Source organism: Ictalurus punctatus, chromosome 26 (assembly GCF_001660625.3).
Source record: "Ictalurus punctatus breed USDA103 chromosome 26, Coco_2.0, whole genome shotgun sequence".
NCBI classification, from domain to species: Eukaryota; Metazoa; Chordata; class Actinopteri; order Siluriformes; family Ictaluridae; genus Ictalurus; species Ictalurus punctatus.
This window is the reverse complement of record NC_030441.2, coordinates 1929041-1951863: the sequence shown is the minus strand read 5'-3', so window position 1 is coordinate 1951863 and position 22823 is coordinate 1929041. Positions and strand designations below refer to the sequence as shown.

At 42.7% G+C, this 22823-nt stretch overlaps 1 protein-coding gene across 3 annotated transcripts; it reads right to left on the bottom strand.

The window, feature by feature from the left end:
• radil (Ras association and DIL domains) lies at positions 1–21942 on the bottom strand. 3 transcript variants are annotated; one of them, XM_017456912.3, is made up of 15 exons: positions 21724–21942; positions 17570–18137; positions 11841–12100; positions 11050–11724; positions 9863–9900; positions 9441–9598; positions 8915–9030; positions 7671–7941; positions 4411–4583; positions 3984–4134; positions 3326–3507; positions 2133–2433; positions 1848–1990; positions 1457–1596; positions 1–1176 (listed from the first exon to the last, which is right to left on the bottom strand). In XM_017456912.3, exons 2-15 carry the CDS (start codon positions 18102–18104, stop codon positions 1077–1079), a joined length of 3243 nt encoding a protein of 1080 aa, XP_017312401.1. In that variant the 5' UTR covers positions 18105–18137; positions 21724–21942; the 3' UTR covers positions 1–1076. The 3 variants fall into 3 exon arrangements, with proteins under 3 accessions (XP_017312401.1, XP_017312402.1, XP_053532331.1); XM_017456913.3 differs by having other exon boundaries at positions 2142–2433; XM_053676356.1 differs by lacking the exon at positions 21724–21942 and adding an exon at positions 19105–19682.
• Positions 21943–22823: the final 881 nt, after the last annotated feature.

Sequence of the window (22823 nt, the reverse complement as noted above, 5' to 3'; positions counted from 1 at the left end):
ACACAAAAGGAGAAGATGAGAATATGACAGCGAGTAGACGAGAAGATATACGTAGCAGAATAAAATGAAACAGAAAAGGAAGGAGAGAAAAGAAAAAATAGAGAGGAGAAAATAGTCAAAGCATATGAAACAAACAAAAAACTGAAAAGAGAAGAGGGGTGAAGAGAGAACAGACAAAACAAAATCCAAAAAAATAAGAGAAGAGAAGCGAAGAGAAAGAACAAAAAGAGAGAAGGAAAGAGAAGAGAAAAAATGAGAAGAGAAAAGAAGACGAGAGAAAGAACGAGAGGTGAAAAGAAGAGGAGAGAAAGAAAGAAGAGAATAGATAACAGAAAAGAATGAGAAGGGTAGAGAAAAGAAGAGATGAGGAGAGGAGAGGAGAGAAAGAAAGAATAGAAGACAGGAGAAAGAACAAGAAGAGAGAAAGAAAGAAGATAATACAAGAAAAGTGAAAAACAAGAAGAGAAGAGAAGAAAAGGGAAAAGAAGAGAAGGGAGGCAAACAGAAGGGAAGAGATGAGAAGGAAAGAGAAGAGAAGAGAAGGGAAGGGAAGAAAGAAAAGAGAAGATAAGGAAAGAGAAGGGAAGAGAAGAGAATTTTTCATTGATTGATAATAAATACGCAAACTGAATAAAGCTGTTTGTTTTTTTTTCATCACTCGTCTATCAGGTTACTGTTCAGTTCAGTTTTCTTTACGTTCAGATGTTTGTTTGTTTTCTTTACTTTTGTATTCGTCCGAACTGATACGACAGATCGTCTGTAAACAGGATATATTGTGTCTTTTGTTACATGTTGTTACATTTCTGTGAACGTTTCCATGATCATCTGCAACGCTCCAGGCGAAGAGGAGGAGAAGAAGAGAAGACGGCGCTGTGATGGCTGTTGTGTGAAAACCGTGTCGCTGTGCGAAGGCTCTCTCCTGAGGGCAATGCGAGGTTCACCACAGGAGTCGCTGAGGGATCGTATCCATGTGCTTATTCCTCTTTATCCTCACCGAGCAGACGACGTTCCGGTTCTTTCTTTGGACTCGTTCTTCCGAAGCTAACGCTCGAACCTCAAACCTCGTCCTTCCCCACTCAGCACGAAGAGGCACTGATCTTCTCCGACACTTCCGGCTCTGACTTAGCCACGAGAAAGCGAAGCCGTCCTCCGCCCAGTCTGATCAAATCCACGGCACTAAGGAGCGAAGGAGAAAGATGGAGAGACATAAAAGTAAGGAATAAAACACTTACACAGGTTTTTTTTTCTTTTCCATTTTTATTAATTAAGGAATGATATGTCGTACTTGTTATCCATTTATTGCTACGGTTAACAAATCAAGTCCTCGCTAACGTTATAGCAGGTCAGATTTCTAGATACTGACTGTATAGTGTGTGTTTGTAGCCTGCTAGATGACACATTGTGGATCGTGACTTTATTAAAAAGCGTGCGAATATGCGAGGTATGCGTGCGAAACCTCTGGTAGTCGGCTCCGATGAGGCTTTTCCCATTTACAGCCAGGATCCGGTCTCCGATGTGCAGCCGTCCGTCCGAAGCGGCTGGTCCGTCAGGGATCAGTGTGCGGATGTAGATCCCCGCCGAATTTAGAGGAGTGTGCTGTGAACAAAGGTTTTGGAGCATCAGTGAAGTGTGCGAGCGATGATGAGCCCATGATGTAGCGCACTCACGGCCCTATCCAGCTCCATAGAGTTACTATTGCACCTAGTGGTCAAAATGGGAACTGCAACAACAAATGCAAATACAGGCCCACTGGGGCACGTGTAATGTGGGGTGAATAAATGCTTTGTATTTATACTACTCTAATCATGGGTGTTTAAGGATATTAAAGTAGCAATTACAGCACTTACGAGTCCGTCGATGAGTCCCATTCCGAGGCCATAGGGTCCTTTGTCCAAGTCCACTACAAAGACGGAACACACAGGGTCAGAGTTATTGCCCAGCGTCTGGGCCAGAGGGATGGGGAAGGGAAAGCCACACCCATTAAGAGGGCCTGAAGAAGGGGACACACATACACACACACACATGCAAAGTTTATAGTGTATACACACTCACACACACACAAACTATACCTTAAATGTGAGTCAAAGACACTCACAAAGACACACACATGCTGATTAGAGTCTGTGGCTAACCTTCAGTACCATTACTGATGTATCCGTTGATCTTCTTGTGCTCAGGAGTGGAGCGTGTACACCCGTTGGCCGGGACGCGCTCCTGCTGGGAGTGTTTCGCGTACGGATTGTGTGTGAATTCTGGGTACAGAGGTGTGTTAGGCGGAGTAAGCAGGCAGGACGAGTCCGGAGCGTGCCGGACGCTTGTTCCGTTTCTGTAATGTGGTGCGTGCATTCGTTCTCTCGGCCTTTCCTCGGCTCCTGTTCCCTCTCCTCGTCCTCCGAGAGAAGAAACGCGCGCTTCTCCTTCTCCCTCTCCATGCTGGCGAACAAAAAAAAAAAAAATCCATATCACTACGTCATTTTTACAAAAGACTCACAAGCTTACGTTACACGACTAGCACAAAATTAACATCGGTCCATATCCAGTCTGCGCCGCGGCATCCATAATATACGGTATACTACACACTCATGGGAAGGAGTCGCCAACGTCAGAGCTTTGTAACAGTTGGAGGTATAAAAAAAAAAAAAAAAAAAAAAAAAAAAAAAAAAGCTGGAATTTTTTTTCACATTTTCAGGACTGGGGAGTTTACTGTGCTCATGCTTTGCATAATCTCTGCATAAAGTACTGCAGAGTGTTCTTCTGCAAGAGATTAACACACACACACACACACACACACACACACACACACACACACACACACACACACACACTATACATAATCCTGCTATCAGATAGGCACTGCATTACATCGCTAATCCCTTAATCAGATTTATCAATCGCCTGTCTAGCAATTTGTGCCAAAGAAAAAAAACATCTGACTGTAAAGAATTTTAGTTTGCAGTTTTAGTTTATTTTGCTTTAAAAGACCAGCTCTGTGTGAGAGCGCTTTCAGAGCTCAGCTACTGAGGCTAGAGTTAAACGTGGTGAGGGATCTCCCAGCTGCTCCTGTAGACATCACGTCCTCCATCCATTGTTAAGCAATAAGGAGTTTCCATGCCATGCTTTGCACGCTCAGTTGCAGAATCAACTATTCCTCGTCCACATGATTGCGTAAATGGTGTAAGATTGGTTATTTTGGACATTTAACGCACCTATTCATGCACTTTTCCCGAAGTCGAAGCTGGAAATGTAATTTGTATCTTGTGTTTTAATTACCGAAATGATGAATAGTCAACTAGTACTTGGGCGTAGACACGTGAGGGAAACACACCTGAATTTCTGGTCTGTCTGCGCTGCCATGGGTCTTGGTGCGGAGGCCCCACAGAAAGTGGCGGATGTAAAGCAGCTGTCTGTATATGCTGTCGTCTACACACTCGCTCTCCAGGTCCACCTTAAACCCAGCGCTAGGTAACACGATGGGAGGGTGGTTATCAAAACTCTCCAACAGATCCACTGTAACAAACACACACACCAGCAAATATAACATAATATAATAAATGACGTCCTTAAATGCTAGATATTAACCATCAAAATTCATAAAACATGCATATGTCATACCCGAGCCACCTTAAATCCACCTTTATCCACCTTAAATCTTTGCGAGCGGTCACTTTTTGGAATATTTACGCATTTGAATGTTTACGATCGTGAACTGATTTAGACTGTCAGTAGTGCTGTCAGTAGTCAGTCTTTTACTACAGTAGCACTCTGGATTTTGACAGCTCGCTAACATGGCTGGCGTTAAATCACCAGAAAGTGATATGATCAACATCTAATTAATTATGTTAACTGTTTACGGATTTAAAAAAAAAAAAAACACTTGTTATTGGAAACTCAATCCAGCGGTGATAGTGTGGTGCGATGCAGGCTGTAACAGATTTTGAAAAAATGTCTTAAGAAAGCAAAAGACGCAATGGGAAATCCCTCACCTGTTCTGTAAACGTAGGCTTCATCTTCGCAGCTCGGTTGCCAGGTTGGAACAGAACCCACCTCGCCTGTCAGCTGGTACTGTGTAAGGATTCTGTGAAGCTGGACGGGTTTCAGAGACGGATGTTCCGCACGCAACACTTTCCAACTCATCTATACACACAAACACACAATAAAAGAGCAGGAAATAGCTTCATTTAGAATGACTAATCAAAACAAAGAGGATGAATAGACTTTCATCTGGATTTAAATGCATTCTTTACATTTTTACACCCAAACCCCTTCTCTACGTGGTTTAGTGTTTTCCTGCTGCACGGTTCAACTTGAAACACTACCCCTCACCCTCCAGCGCTCCTAAAACCTTTTGTATTTGAAACTGAGTACAAAAAAAAGCTCCACACGTCTACATCTACAAGTTCACACGGAGACCTGTGAGAGCTGTGAGGCAGGTGTGATGAGGATGGTAACCACGCTGCATAGTTTGGCGAAAAACTTCTGAGCGATCTGAGCCCGGCCTGCTCCTTTCGCCCAGTCTAGGAGCATCCGCAAACATGCTTGTATCTGCAATGCTCGGGAACGCTGGAACCAGCCCCTCACAGGACCTACACACACATAGAGTAAAAGAAACAGTGGCAGATTTCCCCTTTTCCTTCCAGCTTTGAACAAAATAAATGGTTGTGCCTGACACCTAGTATTACACCAACAAAATAAATCCTTATCCTGCTGTGTTATCTGTTTGAACATCTGTGTGTGTGTGTGTGTTTAAGCAAAGTGTTTAACCGTCCTGTCTGTTATGACACAAAGAGGATTATGGGTGTCTGGAAAAATAACTGTGGCCTCACAGTGCCCTCTCACAGAACATACGCCACCCTGCTGTCCTTTTAAACAAGGAAATAAGTGATGTAATTCCTCATGACACACAATGTGGAGTAGGGATCCTTCAGTGGGAAGTTAATTCTATTTCCCCCCCAACCATCTGCTTCACTGTAGATTGTTTGGGTAAGGGTACCAATAATTTTGTATTGGACTGTAGCTGTAGCTGGCAGCTATTGGTAGTTGCGAAAGGGGAGAACATGCTAATGATTGTAAAATAGCAACAAATTCATTGGAACAAAATGAGGTATAAATAAAAGATGATTCTAGACCAGGGATGTCAAACACACAGCCTGTGGGCTGGGACTGGCCTGATACAAGTTCGAATCCAGGCCAACAAATAACTTTATAAACATAGTTTAAACTAAAATAATCATTTGGTTTGTAATTTAATTGAAAGATTTAAAAAACAGTCTTTTGGGGGGTTTTCACTACTGGGCAAAGTAGCACAATAAACTCAGGGTCATAAACTCAGATTCTGACAAAATGCAAGTAACCCTCACTGTAGAACCAATAGTCAGGGGGTGAAATCAAGCCTGGTCCGACTCCTCCAACTTGGTTAGAGTCGAAGCAAAAGTTCAGTGGGCGGAATCAAGCCTGGTCCAGCTCCTCCTACCTGGCTGGAGGTGAACCTGAACCAGATCCTTCAACCTGTTCAGAGTCTAACCAAAAGTCCAGGGGGTGGTGTCGAACCTGGTCCATCTCCTCCAACCTGTTAAGAGTCAAACCAAAAGTCCAGAAGGTGGAGGCGAACCTGGTCCAGCTCCTCCAACCTGGTCGGAGTCGAACCAAAAGTCCAGGGGGTTGAATCAAACCTGATCCAGCTCCTCCAACCTGGTTGGAGTTGAACCAAAAGCCCAGGGGGTGGAGAAAACCCTGTGTATATGTGTGTTTGTTGTTCTGTCTTGTACAATAGCTCATGGGTTAGGAGTTTGGGGTAATAGTTAAAGTTAGTGGTTAGGAAGCGTTTGATCACTCCCTGACTTTTGGTTCTGCAGTGAGGACTACTCACTGGATGAAGTGTTATGAGGCCCTTTATCTAAAGTGAGTTTGATATTCCTGTTCTAGATGTAGACCTTGCAGTTCTTCAATAGAAGGGCCAAGTCTGCAAAATTCTCTTTCTCTCTGGCACTCTGGGGTTTCCTCGATTTATTCTTCCCCAGGAACAGTCAGTCTGAACATAATTATCTGTCTACTGGACTCAGACGCTCTATCACGGAGAGACTATTACTCTGAGAACTTGGTCCAGATTCTTTTGCTTGCAGTTGTGGCCTTTGCTACAGAAATAGCAGATGCTCCATCTAGGTAATTGGAGGTCTGGCTGTGATTGCTAGAATCCTGATCCTGTTTAAGTTATTGTCTTCCATACTACATCATCAATAGTAGCTTTCATTTAAAGCTTTCAACTAGCTGCTATGGAGATTTTAGTGTTCCTCTGCCATCATGCATGCTGTTCATTCAACCTTGATCCAGTGGAAGAGGGACAGACTGGATAGACTGAAATTTATGGAGCAGGGAATTATTGTGCTGGATATCTGCCAAAGCATTAACCATAAATTCTTTGGATGCGTTGCATGCTTCTATTTGGCCCATCCAAACCAACATGCTAATGCAGCTGTTCTCCACCTCTGCTCACACTTGCTCCCAGACCAGATTGTGTATCTCAATTATCATTAAATAACTAATAAATGGTATAACTGTCCAGTTTCGGTAAGTCTGTTCCCAATGTTGACTTAGACTCCAGTTCTTGGATGGCAGGAAACCGATGTGGTCTTCTACTAGTGTACTCCATCCACCTCAAGGTTTGTACATTTCTGAGATGCTTTTCTGCTAACCACGGTTACAAAGAGTGGTTATTTTAGACATTCCTGTCAGCTCGAACCAGCCTGGCTATTCTCATCTGACATATCTCATCAACAAGGTGTTTCTTCCACTCGGTTTCTTTGCACCATTCTGTCTACACTCTAGGGACCGTTGTGTGTGAAAATCCCAGGAGATCAGCAGTTTCTCAAATTGCAAAGCTGCCACATTTATCATGTCTATCAGCTCTGTTACAGTATTCGATTCGGTCCAATGAAATATTTTGCTGAATCCGCACCCGTACCATGGATCACCAGATGGCAACCCCTGATCTATATGCAACCTTGAATGAGTGAGTACGCAAGCGATTTCAGGCCCAGCCTATTTGTCTGTTGTTTCTGCTGGCTTCATTTCCATTCCATGAGTGTGTGTGTGTGTGTGTGTGTGTGTGTGTGTGTGTGTGTGTGTGTGTGTGTGTGTGTGTGTGTGTGTGTGTGTGTATGTGTGTGTGTTTGTGTGTGAATGTATGTAAAAAAATTAGTTCACTACCAACTTCACTTTGTTGCATGTTGTGGCATAAGACACTAGAGGTCATGCTAAACTCCCGCCAGAGCTCATCAGTCTCCATTCTCACCTGTATGTCCACTTTCCCGTTCTAATCCAGTCTGTCCCTTTCACCTTCATGCAACCTGCCCTACCGTTCTCGTTCCCTCTCTCTTTCTCTATTATCACTGGAGCAGCTGTTGTCTACATACTTAATGAAGACATACGACAGTGCAGATATGGCCTAGCAAGCACACAAGTGCGAGTTTGTGAGAAAGCCTTTATGAGTGTTGACTTTACTGTAAAACATGGAGAGAAAGGTGTAATCAATGATATTGTGATGTTTTCTGTAAGGACACATTTATGGAAGGAGTCTCCAGTATCAGTGCTTTGTAATAGTCAAAGGTAAAGCTGTAAGTTTAACAGACAGAATGTGAAATATCTGGCTAGCTATCCATCTATCCATCCTGCACCTTTATCGATGAGTAGATTGAAGAGCGAGGCATTGGTGAAGAAGAACAGGTAGGCGAACATCTGGCTCTGGATCTCGACATGGACCTGATACTGCTGCATGAGATCAGCTGTGGTCTGAAAAACACACAGAGCCCGACGCACAGCCTCGGGCATGACACACACACTGCACATGCACGCCCGTGCGCCCGTCGCCCGCCGGCATGCCTCCGACGACGACTCGCCTCCAAATGGGCTGCAGTCCAGCAAGGCTGGCAACACCACGTACAAGGACTGGAGGAAAATCGCACAAAAACACAACACACACACACACACACACACACACACACACACACTGACTGACAAATCCAGACAGCTTCCAGGACACAATACGCATAGACGCAATACGTAGACAGTGGAGGAGAAGAAATAAAGGATGATGAGAAAGATCATCGCACCCGCTTTGAGTGAAATTTCACATTTGGTTTTGTACATAATACAAAGTCTGCACTTACTTAAGTTAAATAAGATTTCATTCTGATTACTTAAATAAGATTTCATTCTGATTACTTGCTATAAAATACATCTTGGTGGTAAACAGTCCCAAGTGTTGTAAATACCATCACCCTGGCAACCTTGATGTTAACAGTCCTGTAAGCTGCTTCTCCCCTGAGCATGAGGCAGCGCAATTCCTGCCCCAATGGGCTTCTATTAGTGCTTGTTGCAGTTCCCATTTTTGACTACTAGATGCAATAATAACTCAGTAAAGCTAAATAAGTCAGTGAGTATGCTGTACCACGATTGTGCAACATCTGGAACGGCAAGCAAATCAATAGAACAGCTTATATCATGTCAAATAGTGGCATTTTAAAAAATAGTTGGCCACTTAAAAGAGGTAATTAGTATTTCTATGCAACTTAGAATGGAGTACAGCTTATATATATATATATATATATATATATATATATATATATATATATATATATATATATATATATATATATATATATATATATATATATATATATATATATATGTATATCTGGTGGGGTGGGGAAATGACCTTGTAAACATTTTGTTCTTCTATGGTAATGAATAAAATAACAAAAACAATCTTCCAGAATAGCAAAGATGCTAACTTGTCAACACTGGCTATATGCATGGTGCTAATGTACATGCTCAAAACCAGCTGCTGATAACTGGGTGAAGTTTACTACATCCCTGAACCCAGAATTCACACCAAGGTCACGTGACCGATATTCCCTACCTTTGTAATGTAGTAGACACACTGCTGAAAAGTGTACATGATAACTTCCTCCAGAATAGTCATCACCTCTTCGCTGGCTGATATTGTCGCCGAGAGAAGCGACTCTTTAGATCCAGCTGAAAGCGGAACAGAGAATAAACAGATCGCGTATTATCATAACATCTTAAACATTAAAGGTATGATGTGTATGTTCAAACATGATGATTGGGTCCGAGAATGGGGGAAAAAACAATAACTTTAGAAATCACAGCCCAGCTTTAGGCTCGAAATAAGTCCAGCTACACAGTGACAGACAAGAGCCAGCAGCCAATCAGGTGAGAGCGAGAGTTTTCAAGTGTCCTCTATTATACTATAATTGGAAAACGGATTCAGGAATTTTCCCCCACTGCAGCACAGCCTTTATTGATTCTCTAATTTGTTAGAAAGCTACTGAATGACATGAAAGTCATCCTTGTTGTTAGATTTTATATTGTTATCATATGTTGCAAGTGTATATGTGTGTGTGTGTGTGTGTGTGTGTGTGTACCTTTGTTGTCCATCATTTCAATATTCTGCATGTACGTTGGCGATTTCTGCTGAATGAAGTACAGGATCTCGATGGCGTTCGACATCCAAAAGAAAATGACCTGAAGATCCGGCACAAGGTCAGAGATGCTAAGCAGTGACAGGGAGGCTGGATCCTGACTGTATCACACACACACACACACACACACACACACACACAAAAACACACACACACAGAAAACTACTGTAAATATGATTACTGCAAGGAGGGGAAAAATAGCAAATAATATGATTAAGATTGAGCTATGGTTGAATGGAGGTTTAAATAGAAATACAAGACCATGAAAAGACACGTGAGTGCGCACACACACACACACACACCTACACCCACACACACACACACACACACACACACACTGCTACAAGGTGGAATATGATACCCACTGCTGAGCTTGCTTCTGTGCCAATTCCTTTGTCTTCTCCTGTAACACACATACACACACGCACACACACACACACACACACGCACACACACACACACCAATTAGTGTAATTAAAATTTAAATAGCTCTGAATAGCTTCATGTGGGAGGAATAATACACCTCAGCACAATCTCTCTCCCCTCCTCTCATTCTCTCCCTGTTTTATTTGCACATCTCTTAATATTCAGCCCGAACGAAACCGACCTTCTGTAATTGGATTTTAATAATTAATCAGTTAAGGGAGTGGGCTTGGGGCCCGGGTCATTAAATGCTTTGGCATACTCTTACAGGCGTTCGGTCGATTCCCAAATTACGTGACACCCTTCCTCCTGTGCGCTTCGTGCTGACCAGCCGCAAAAGGTAAACGTCAAGCCGACGGGGAATGAAGACGAGACGCCGACCGAGGCACCTTTCTGACCTTCACAGAGAAGAATCCGTCCCCTCTGAACAACAGCTCATTTTCCTTTTCGCCTTGTAATTCATTTAGTTAAACAGTGTGGCCCAATGGCACAAAATGCCATTTTTTCATAAAAACAGGTTCGATTACGGTCCAAAATTGAGTGTTTTATACTAGGATAGGATTATATTTTGTGAAAATCGTAAACTGCCGCAGGACTGTAGTTTTGTTAAAAGTGTTTAATTCGGGTCAAAATGGTGTATTTGAAACTTTCACAGAACTGTATTTTGGTCGATGAGCGATGTTCAATTTAGTGCAAAATTGTACATCAAACGCTGTGTTTTAAAGTATAATCCAACTGTATATTTGGTAAAAATGGCACATTTTAAACTACCATGGGATTGCATCTGAGTTAAAAGGGTTTGATTTGGGTCAGAATGGCGTCTTAAACCACGGTAGGATCGCATGCTTGTGAGAAATATTTAATTCAGGTGAAAATGGAGCATTTTAAATTAGCACGCATTTGAATTTTTAAAAAATGTTCGATTTCAATCAAAATGGCACATTTTAAACTACCATATGGTTATATTTTGTGTGAAAAATGACCAGTTTTGGTCACTGGGAGCATTGTAACCAACCATGGCATAATATTCAGTTAAATATAATGTTAAGGTTTGGGTTAGGTCAAGGGTTAGGGTTAGGGTTAGAGTTAGATCAAAATTTGAAACCACTACGCAGTGTCTCAAACCAACCCGTGCAATGCTCTGGATCTTCTTGGCGATTTTGAGGAGCAGTTTCCCGAAGCTGCCGGGTGGGAATGAAAGAGCTGAGTGTTGGATGCACAGGCACAGCAGATATGCGGGAGTGAGCTTGTGATCATCGCCACTCGGCTCGATCAGCGTGAGCACCCGGTTCACCAGCGCGTCCTCTTGGGCTCGCTCAAACTCCAGCACGAGCTTCCTCTTCTTTGGCCCCTTTGCATTCTTGGAGCTTTGGCGAAACCCCGCCTGCTCCCGTGGGGCGGCACCGCATGTCGGACACGCCTCCCCGTTTTTGGCGCCGAGGGCGCGGAGGTGGGTCAGGGTGTGGCCTGGTAGTGGCTTGGCGCTCAGTGGGTCTCTGTATAGGAAGATGTAATGGGTGCCGAATGACAGCAGGTCGCCATGACGCAGAGGAGTGGGACGCTCGATACGAGTGAAGTTGATCAGCACAGTGCCGTGGCCGACCGGTTCCAGTAAGAGCCGATGGTCTGAGGCCGAGGAAGAAGAGGAAGAGGACGAGGAGGATGAGGAAGGCGAGCGTCGGCGACGTATCCGGCAGTGGAGTGGAAGAATGTCCGGAGATGACAGACAGATGTTTGGCCGCGTGCTCGCCGTCTCCTGACCCACCGTGTGCTGTTCTTTGTTTAGCAGGTAAACCAGGCAGTCCTGTTGGCACAATAAATAAATGGATAAATAATACGACACCAAATGTAAGATAGACTAAACTCCAGTGCTGTTCAAGTTAACTCCTCGCTATGATTGCTCAAGAGTTTATCACTCACTTGTCGGTTATATCCTTGCAGGAGCAGCAAATGAGGTGATTGGTAGAGGGAATGCTTGACTCCACCTCCCTCTTTGCGTGCGTCTGAGCGTGCTCGACCTGACCCGGGCAGTGTAGAGTAGCGCTTCGGTTCCTCCCCAGTCATGCCCACTAGGTTTAGACTTGTCTCACTGAGGCTGCGGCAGAAGGACGAGCCGTGCTGCAGGGTCATCGTTCCTTTAGCGCGGTTCCGTTGAAGTTTCCGTGCCTGTGCGTTTATATCTAACAGAGAGAATCAGTGATGAAACCATCGTCTTCCTTTATCCTTAACAACCGACTTACTAATCATATGGAGAGTGCGATCCAGCCAGAATGAGGGTTAAGGGTTAAAGCTTATCGCCTTAAAGATGCAGACAAAATGCGCAAGTGCACAAACACACACTAAATATTCTCAGCATAGCACTGATACAAGGATGTGGATTGCAGATGATGACAATTTAAGAAAAAAAAAAAAAGGAACTCAAGCAGAACTACTGCGCTTTTAATGAGTGAACCTAGCCTAAACCGACCTGGAATTAACAAAAACGTACGGACGCTTCCAGTTATCTGCAAAAGTTCTCCTTCCCCATATCCTCCAAACACCGAATGCAGGAAAACTTGCTGTCTCAGAAAAACTGTACTAGCATCCTCCACTGAATGTGTATCTTCACGCATTACGGTTATAGCTCTATGAAAAATTAATCAAGAGAAATATTTACACGTAGAGTTTTACATTCCAGCTTGCCTTGGAATGAGAAACCTATTACGACCCTGCCTTGGGAGTTCCTGAAGGATGATTCATCGTTCCAATAACATGCAGAGACGTAATAATAAAATCAATAAAGTGTAAATAAAAGTATAAATAAATAACGTGACCCATGATATATAAGGTATAGGGGCATGACGTAGCATGCGTTACAACATAACTTTCAAAAAATACATAAGAGTAGCATTATTGTGCTTGGTAGCATGATTAACAACAATTCAACAATAACAACTACAACAACAACAACAAAGAAAAGCTTTTAGCACAATCTTGGTGGCGGGTTGGTGATGCATGAGGCGTTTAGTGATTGATAGTAAAGCAACTGCCGGAGATGATGGTACTATATCAGCTTTTAGAGATGAAGTAAGTGCTTTCTTGTTGGTGTAGGACACTGGGACAGCCAAGTAATTATTATTCTCAGACGTTATTTACCTTTGAGGTCTTGGAAATGGAGTGTGTGAGTACGCTGTAGGTATTTCTTACATAGAAATACCTACAGCATTTCTTACCTACGCTGTATATCTATACAGCGAATATCTCAGTATTTATATATTTATTTCTCTATTGATATATCTGTATAGAGACATATAAGGAGTGTGTTTATGATACACACAAGAACTGTTTATAAGAAGACGGCGCAATACAGTGCCTTGCACTTGCAAGTACTCACCCCCTTGGATTGAATTGGGATTAATGGACATTTGTTGGTTGCGTAAGTATTCACACCTCTTGGTCAATACGTAGTAGAACCACCTTTCTACCTTTATAAGAGTCCCAGTTGTGCCGTATTCTATCCATCTTCACTCTGAGGGATATGCAAAGTTTGAGATATTTCTTGAAAACCAAACCGCGATTGAGACATTTCTAGAACTTTGTCCTGGACTTGTTTTTATGATGCTGCTGGATTCTTCCATGAACATGTGTGATGCTTGGCTTGCACACAGGTGAACTCCATTTAACTGTGCGGATTCTCATGGCAACAGGAGTTTCACAGCAATGGGCGTGTATACATACGCAATCATCAACGGTTACATTTTTATTTCTGAATAATTTTGCAAACTATACTGATTTTTCCCCCCTGCCTACTTCACTATTATGGGATATTTTGTGTAGATTCGTGATATATAATCCCAAAAAGTGCGTTAGTCTGAGAAGCAACCAGGATGCCGCCACCACCGTGCTTCACAAGCTAAGTCCACTTCAGTTCCACTAAAACGTGGTGAATATTGATGCAAGGCACTGTATGGGGGTAATGTAAGTAACAATGGTTACACAAAATAAAGGTATATTGGGTAATCATATTGGCGGGTAAGTACAAATAGTCATATTAATCGCTAATACAACTGTGATCCATACAATCAAACACAGTAATTTTCCACTTGCCTGAAATGTAGCTGATTAGCCAAGACATGTTTGGAATTTAGCATTTAAAAGACAAGCATCATACAAATTGAACAAAAAAAATTAAATGAATGCTTTACAGAAATCTCCAGTGTGCACCGATGTTTTTTTCTTCTTCTTCTATGGAATGCAGCGTTCAATGATCACGATGACATTAACTTAACTGCAGTCAATATTTGTTATGATCTGATCGTGGTGGAAAGTGAAGGTGGAATATGCAGTGGAAAGTCAGGCAGAGCTTGGTGGGACTGGTGGTTGATGCCGTACCTGAGCACATTCCCCACCTTTATGATTCGGAGTGCTGGGCAGTACCATACGCCAGCCCCAGGGGGAACTCCGCTGGCATTTACCATGCCCCCCCTTACTCAGGGTGGACGTTAACACGGGGGAGTGTGTGTGAGGCCCTGGGGGCAGGTGCACAACATAGCAGAATAGAATACATCAATAAAACAGTCCAGAAAACACATTCACACACTCATGCACTTAATATGGAGGTTGGACGTTGATGTTTATAGTGTTTTAACCCGAGTGTGTGTATGTGATACGTTTTTAAATGTCACCACCACGAGGCCAAAACTCCTGCATGGCTATCCCGAAGCCAGATCTCCAACGGTAACACTACAAACACTAGAATTTGCACAACCATACTAAGCAGGTCTAGCCTTCCGGACTGGTGGCCGAACTGTTTGACAATGTACATAAGTTGATTAGAGCTTTTCCTTCCTCGTACCTTTGTTTTGTCTACACTATGGATAATAATTACTAGATTGCCCTCGATTAAAAAAAAGAACAAGAAAATGCTGAAATGCTGAATGTCCTGCCCCTAAATGCGACACTCAGCAGTTTCATGAAGCTTCTCCTGGCATGTGAAGCGAGGTCCTCAATTTGACACAACGTCCTCTGGCAGTCCTACTTTCCGATACTGGGTAGACTGTGACAAAGTCCATCACGGCCAGGATTCTAGCATCGCCACTTGTCCAAGGACAGGAAGTCGACCGGCAGTGCAAAGGCTCTACTGACAGTATGCTTCCTATAGACACTTTTCGTACCAAATAAGTTTATGCAGAAACTCATGCAATCTAAGTTTGTTCCTTTGCTCACACAACTTCACATGGTGGAAATGTTTGTGTTGACGTTGCGGCAATGTGGTGGGAACGTTCTTTAAACGTTATTCCTTTAGAATACCCAGAAAACATGGCGATGTTCTTAGAAAAGTTACGTTCAGAAATCATCGCTCGAGATTCCTTCCGTAAACGTTAAGAAAACCACCATCAATGATTATTTTTCCGTTGTTAAGTAAGGAAACATTTTTTATTCGGATATTTATTCACCTTAGAGCATGTGTATTTGTACAAGAAAAGCAATCAGCCAATCAGAATCGAGAATTCGGCAGCGGTGTGGTATAAATACTAGCGGTTCATACATTACTGATGAGATGGTGGTGTCAGTGTGTGCTGTTAAATAGTTCAGCGCTGTGTATCCCTGCCACCTGGCTTCTGTCACACAATGTGCGCGCGTGTGTGTGTGTGTGTGTGTGTGTGTGTCGGTGTGTATGTGCAGATTAGCGATAGTAAGCAGCAAGCGTAATCTCCCAACGTCTCCATCTTCGCTCATCCATAACCCTTTTTAAACCCATGGCACAATCTCCTCTTGCAAAGGAACCTGCGTTCTTTGTATCTCCAAATAACAAAACAATAAAAGAATTGAATAACAAGTCCGGCTTACGAGGATTTTCTGACTCTCTGGTTCAGTCTAGTTACACAAATTCCCTAAGCGTAAATTCCCTAAGTGTAAATTCCAACGTAAACTCACAGACGGGCCTTTGTGGGGCCAAAAAAAAAAAAGGTCGAGGATAAATTATCCTCACTAACACTGCGGATATTGATTTTGACCTCCACTTTGTGTTTTGGCTCAATGGCCACCTTGTTAAGTTCCTAATTTAGCAACTATAGCAAACAAAGGAAGGGGAGAGGGAGCGAGAAAGACAGAGGTGTGCTCCTCGTCTCGTAGTGAGTGACAGAACAAATAAGAAAATGAGGAATTATTCATTAAGCATTACATAGCGCATTAAAATGCGCCCACTGTGTTATCCTTAAAAATAACAAATAATGTATTTGTATTCAATGGTTAGTATAACCGTGAAGAATGAAGCGTTAATAATCTGGGTATCTGGTTATCTGAATGGTGCAAACAGTGGCAGAGAAATGAATGAAGACTGTGGGCTACGCTGCTTCTTTTCTTTCTGCAAACAAGTCTCTGGAGAGTCGCCGTGTCTTTAGCGAATGCTGAGGCAGACAATACAGCTGAGGAGACAGAGAGAGAGAGAGAGAGAGAGAGAGAGACATAGAGAGAGAGAGAGAGAGAGAGCGAGAGAGTTGGGGGAGGAATAAAGGAATAGACGAGAAGGCAAGAACAGTATAGATAGCTCTTCAAGCTTCAGACGTTCCATCACGTTTGACACCTTGAGGCAAAAAAAACAAAATAAAACAACAACAACAACAACAACAACAACAACAACAAAAAAAGCAGAGCTTTTAATAAAATTCGTAAGTAGTATTATAACATTATAATAAACTTAAAGTATTGGTTAAATTGCAAATTGGATAGTGAACGTTCATTTTTAATGTCTAAGTAAAACGTTCTCGTAAACATCTTATACGAAAAGCTACGAATGTTTACATTAGCACTAAGCTTGTGCGATATTTTCTCCTCTCTCCACGATTTCCAATGGCGTTTGCTCCCATTATATTATATTACTCTACCACGCTGCCAATCTTTACCGTTTTTGCGTAGGCGCTCCACAATTTAATAATGGAGTAACGAGTTTTCATTCAGAAACGCTTCAAATAAGCAGTCTCGTTGCAGTCTAAAACAAGCAGTGGACAAATCAAATGTATTAGTCTGGAATGATTCGCACAAAACTCTCAAATATTAACCGACGGTGCCTGGAAGCCCCGCCCACTTCTGCCATCTCGCATTTCTCTCGACTTGGTACTTGTTTCCTGGAGAAATTTTTCTAAATTGGTATACAGCGAGCAGGGGGGGTGTCAATAACGCCAATCCTACTTTTGCAGATTTGCACCAAGCGACAGTAAGAAACCTGCAAGGAAAGAGTTCTGTGTGAGCACCACTATATGTCCCACCTACATGTTTTCTATTGGCTGGTACATTCACGTCACCTGGATAAAGAAGCTACCAGAAGCAAACTGTGAATCTTGGCACCTCTGGAACATAATAAATTATCTAGTCTTTGTGATTAAATCTGTTTGTAATTAAATCTGACGAACTGTAATGTAGTCATTTCGATCTATCGTTAGTGGACTGGATCAACATAGATCATTATCGTACAGCCTGTTATAGAATTTGTCTGAGACTGTCTCAGACAGTGTGACATCACAGTCTTAAACGGGTGCATAAGTCATGCAGTTTAAAATCGGCCTTAGAGAAACAGTGGAAATATTTTACGCTTTTGTTTGTTCTTTCAAAATGACCTGAAGACACTAATGCTTCCAGTTGCTACAATATTGTTCACACATATCAGTTACCTGCAGTTACCGTGTCTTTCTCTTTAGCTGCCAGTTCCTCCACTTCAGCCCTCCGCCTGAGCTCGAAGCGCCGTGCGAATCCTTCCTTTGGCTTCCACAGCTCTTGCAGGAGGAGCGGCTTCTCGTTGCTGCCCAGGGCCCGCAAGCACTCTGTCCTCCACCGTCTCTCAGTGCCCTCGAACCGCCCGATCACATCACATAACACGTAGCTACTGGCTGAACCTTTGCTCAGTGAGTAGCGCTCCAGCGCCTCCTTTATGAGCTCCTGTGCGCTGGAACGTGGAGTAGCCAAAACGCTCTTGTAGTTAGCCCCGGCGCTGATTTCATCTCCGAAGATCTTGAGCACACCCGGAGCTGAGGTCTGCGTGGATAGCTCGGATGGGTCATCCCGCACTTGCTCGGGCAGGTCGGTAACCGAGCGGCGGTCCCGGTAGCTCAGAGTCCGGTACAGGACCTGCGTGATGGTGCGGCTCTGACGCTTCAGACGGCTCTTTGAGGGCAGTGACATGCTGGCTGAAGAGGAGCCGTAGAACATGGTGCCAAAGCGTTCTGGTTGGAGGAACTAGGACTGAGAGAACCACAGGGTGCATAAAGGTTACTCAAAGACGCAATACCATTCGGAAGCGTGGTTCCGAATCCCAGTTCAGATCTCGACCCTTGCTCCAGGATACTTAAGGTCTTACAGAATTTGGTTTCAGCCCTAATCTAACACACCTGAAGCAAGGTCTTAAGTAGACTAACAGCCAGGTGTGTTGGAAACAAACTGCTATGTGGTCGTAGTTCTCCATGAATGATGTCAGCCTCTCTGTCCCATCCTAAAACACCTCAATCAAATTGGAATTATCCAGCATTTCATATATGCTTGGGCAGGAGTGAGCGAGAAAGGTCATGGCTTCTCCAGGACTGGGATTGGGAACCAGTGATATTCTAGATATAGTTTAGAATCCCCCCCCCCCCACAGACACACACACCCCTCCAGATGTGTATCAGTAACTACTGTGTAGCTAGTACCAAGAAGATCGTAGATTAAAGACTAACGGCAAGAAGCTCCTGATGTACGGCTAGTTTGAATAACGATGAGCTTTTCAGAAAGTAGCAACAGGGTAGCGGAAAAGAAAAACAAGCCGTGACGGAATTTTCCAGATGCTGCAATTTAAGAAGATTTTAGCTTGGTGTTTTTTTTTTTTTGTTTTTTTTTGGATCCATGAATATTTACGACATAGTGTGTGCCAAATTAATGTTTTTTTTTTTTTCGTCCACTCGCATCGAAACTTTCAAAGAAAGCCCCGCCCACTCCACAATCACATCATGTCATATATCCATGAAAAGCTTGTTTCCTGACAAGTGATACTTTACTAAATATAAATCTACAAAAAATACTGTTGTGCTGCAGCAGAATGAAAAATCTTTTTTCAAGTCTTCATGAAATTGTGCATGTCGATTGACTTTCTTTTTTTTTTTAATGAAAAATGGCATGAAATATTCGATTTTTTTTCTTGATTAAACAATGATGAGGAAATGACTTTCCAACAAACCTTTCTGTAGTTTTTTTTTTCTTCTTCTCTTCAGCGCATCTTCACAGCAAAACAAAATGACTTCAATCCTAACAATACCAGAAGACTGGTTTTATTAACTATGCAAATTTATGCATATTTAATTAGACAAAGCAGCATTTTTTTACATTTCCCTATTCGCCCGTGTGAATGAATGTCACGGGTGTCATTCGATGATATATATCTTGCATAAATGACTTTCATGTTTACACACACACACTCACACACACACACACACACACACACTGGGAGACAGGATGGGCCTGTCTGAAAGCAAACAGGGATGTTGCCAAGTATTTGATGGAAAACTAGCTAATGGAAACTACGTATATGAGAATAATAGAGCCGGCCGGCTGTTATCTCTGGACGCAGGATTCTCTTCAATCTCTTGCAAACATTTCTTTTAGCTTCTCGTCTGACAGCAGAAATACTACAGCTGGGTGATATAGTCCAAAAGAGCACACTGCGATACACTGTCAGTAAATTCATGACTAAAGATTTGCCTAATTTGAGCAAGTTATTATTATTATTATAATGATGATTTTTTTTAATCACACTTGTCAACACATCCACAGTAAATAAGATTAATTCATTAATTTAAAATGTTTACTCACTGCAGTAAGTACGGTAATAAGACAGACGAGATAGATTTTTTTTTTAACGGATGATGCTTATTGACAAACCCACGACCTAACAAATCACCTGGAACATCTTACACTGATGTAATAATAATAAATTCAATGAAATTAACACATGAAATTACATCAACAACAAAAATGTATTTTTTGCTTGTGTGCTCATTTGCATTTTGCAGTGGCCAAAACTGCTATAACAATAAAGTCAAATCAAATAATTTGTTTACTCTTTTTTTTTTTTAAATCATGCTTATTAACAAACTCATAAACAAATCACCATCTGAGACTGATCTGAAATGTAATTTTAAAAAAAAAATAGACAAAATAAAAACAGATAGATATTCAGACAGATGCATAGATAGATAGACAGATAAGATATCTATTGTAAAAAGCGCTATACAAATAAAATTGAATTGAAATTGAATTGAATAGATAGACAGTCAGATAGACAGATAGTCAAAAAGATAGCCAGTCAGACAGATAGATAGATACATAGACAGTCATGCAGACAGACAGAGAAATAGTAGGACAGACTGACAGATAGACAGGCAGATAGATACCCAGTCAGAGAGAGAGAGAGAGAGAGAGAGAGAGAGAGAGAGAGAGAGAGATAGCCAGTCAGAAAGAGAGACAAAGAGAGAGAGAGAGAGAGAGAGAGAGAGAGAGAGAGAGATAGATAGATAGATAGATAGATAGACAGATAGATAGCCAGTCAGAAAGAGTGACAGAGAGAAAGAGAGAGAGAGGGAGAGAGAGATAGATAGATAGACAGATAGATAGCCAGCCAGAAAGAGAGACAGAGAGAGAGAGAGACAGAGAGAGAGAGAGAGAGAGAGAGAGAGAGAGAGAGAGAGACAGATGATGTAGAAACAAGTTACGTCCAAAACCTCACACTAGTACACTGATTAGTAGGTCAGAATAACACAGCACCTATGCTGTACAGATGGAGGCTGTAGTGTATTTACTGCACCAGTATTTGGGACGCTGCCCTAAACTACTCTAGCGTACTGTATCTCTCACTCAGCCCCCCCCCCCCCCCCCCCCCCCCCCCCCCCCCCCCCCCACACACACACACACACCTACACACACCGACACACACCTACACACACCGACACACACACACACACACACACACACACACAGGTGTAAACCCTATGTGGAATATATACAGAAGTTAACTATTAATAAATGTTCAACAGTTTTATCTGTGAAAGGTTTAACAGAATTTAATTAATTAATTTAAATTTTAAAAAAATAAATGGGTGGTGGTGGGGGGGGGGGGGGGGGGGGGGGGGTTCGGGTCTCTAGTCACAGTTTTGGCGAGTTTTATATATAAATTATAATAATTTGATATCATTTGTGGAGTAACTTCTAAGGTTTCAAGGTCAGCTGCTTTCATTAACTGTGGAGTCAGTTTATTTCTCGTCAACAACAACAACAACAACAACAACAGCAACAACAACAACAAAAACCGTTTTGTCCGTTAATTTACAAAAATGTAAACTGATCAATCCTGGCACGTGCGCGCGAGGTGCACTTGCACACTGCGGTTCTGTCGCTCCTGGCAACGCGGCGCGTGCGGAAACAACAACAACAGAACCCCCTGCCTCTGCTCGTGAGCCCTAATCGGCTTCTGCGTCTTAACGGTCCGAGTCTGATCCCTCACAAAGCCTCGTCTTCATGTGCTGAAATAGTTTTAAAAATACAAATAAAGACCGTTTGTCCGGTTTTGTGACCTACTTCAGCCCAGGTCAGTCCGGTTCCAGTTCAGGAATGCGACACCGTCTCGTCTACCTGTCCTGTCATGGGAACGAAGCGCTAATGCCCCACAAATAACCCCGAAAAGTTGGGCAGTTTGTGCTGCCGGTTAGCTACCAAGCTAACTCAACTTCTTCATTTCTCTGAGATCAGAAGTCCCCGGTGCTCGGGATGTGATGGACCGTGCGGTGTTCCGGTGAATACTCACTGCAGTAACGGGGCTCATTCCGATGCGCTCCGGAGCTCAGATACTGGCGCTGAGGCGATGCGGCTCTGTCCAGCCTGACAGCCTGCTGAAATGTGCGGATTTCACAGCCCTGGGGGATTATTTCCGTCTTTCAGAAGCACCGTCGTCGCCATTTTAACGATTTTATCGCCGTTTTATTCGCCGTTTCCATGGAGCACGCGCCGCCGCGTGAGAACTGAGAGGGAGAGCGCCGAGTGTGTACGGAAACAGCCGAAGAGAGACGAACAGGGAGGGGGGAGAGAGAGAGAGGGGAGGGGGGGGAGGGGGAGAGAGGGAGGAGGAGAGGGGGGAGGAGGGGGAGAGAGGGGAGGAGGGGGGGGAGAGGGGGGGGGAGAGAGAGAGAGAGCGCGAAAGGGGGACGGGTGAGAAAGAGGGAGAGAAGGGGAGGGGTGAGAAAGAGGGAGAGAGAGAAAGAGAGAGAGAGAGACCAACAGATAGACAGTAAGAGACAGAGAGAGAGAGAGGCTGCTGTGTGTGGACAGAAAACACCAGGCAGACAGAAAAAGAGACAAAGTGAGAGAGAAACAGACAGAGAGAGAGAGGGTCAGAGAAAGGGATAAGAGGTAAAGAGAGAATATACCAGAATATACCAGAATATACCCCCCCCAGGTTTCATTCTGCTACAGGTCCTGCTCTGAGAAAGTATTGAAAATTGAAAAGCGACCCCAAAAGTACCGCGATGAAAAGTATTAAATAGAACAACAACACATCATCGAGTGATAAAAAAAAAAAAAAATCTAATACAAAATTAGCACCAGAATCACTGAACACATATTTTGCTGTAGGATGGAGGTTTCTTTAACTCAAGCAATAATAATAATAATAATAATAATAATAATAATAATAATAATAATAATAATAATAATAATGTATTACAGCACAAACACTCAGCCTACTTGGAATGAAAGCAGGATATCTTTGGAAAAGCAGTGATTCAAAACTAATGGTACAGAAAGCTGAAATGGCATACTCATTTATTTATTTATCCATTTATTTATTTATTATTAATTCATAGAGGTATCATATATAAAATTGCAAATCAATGAACTTTCCCATTGTTT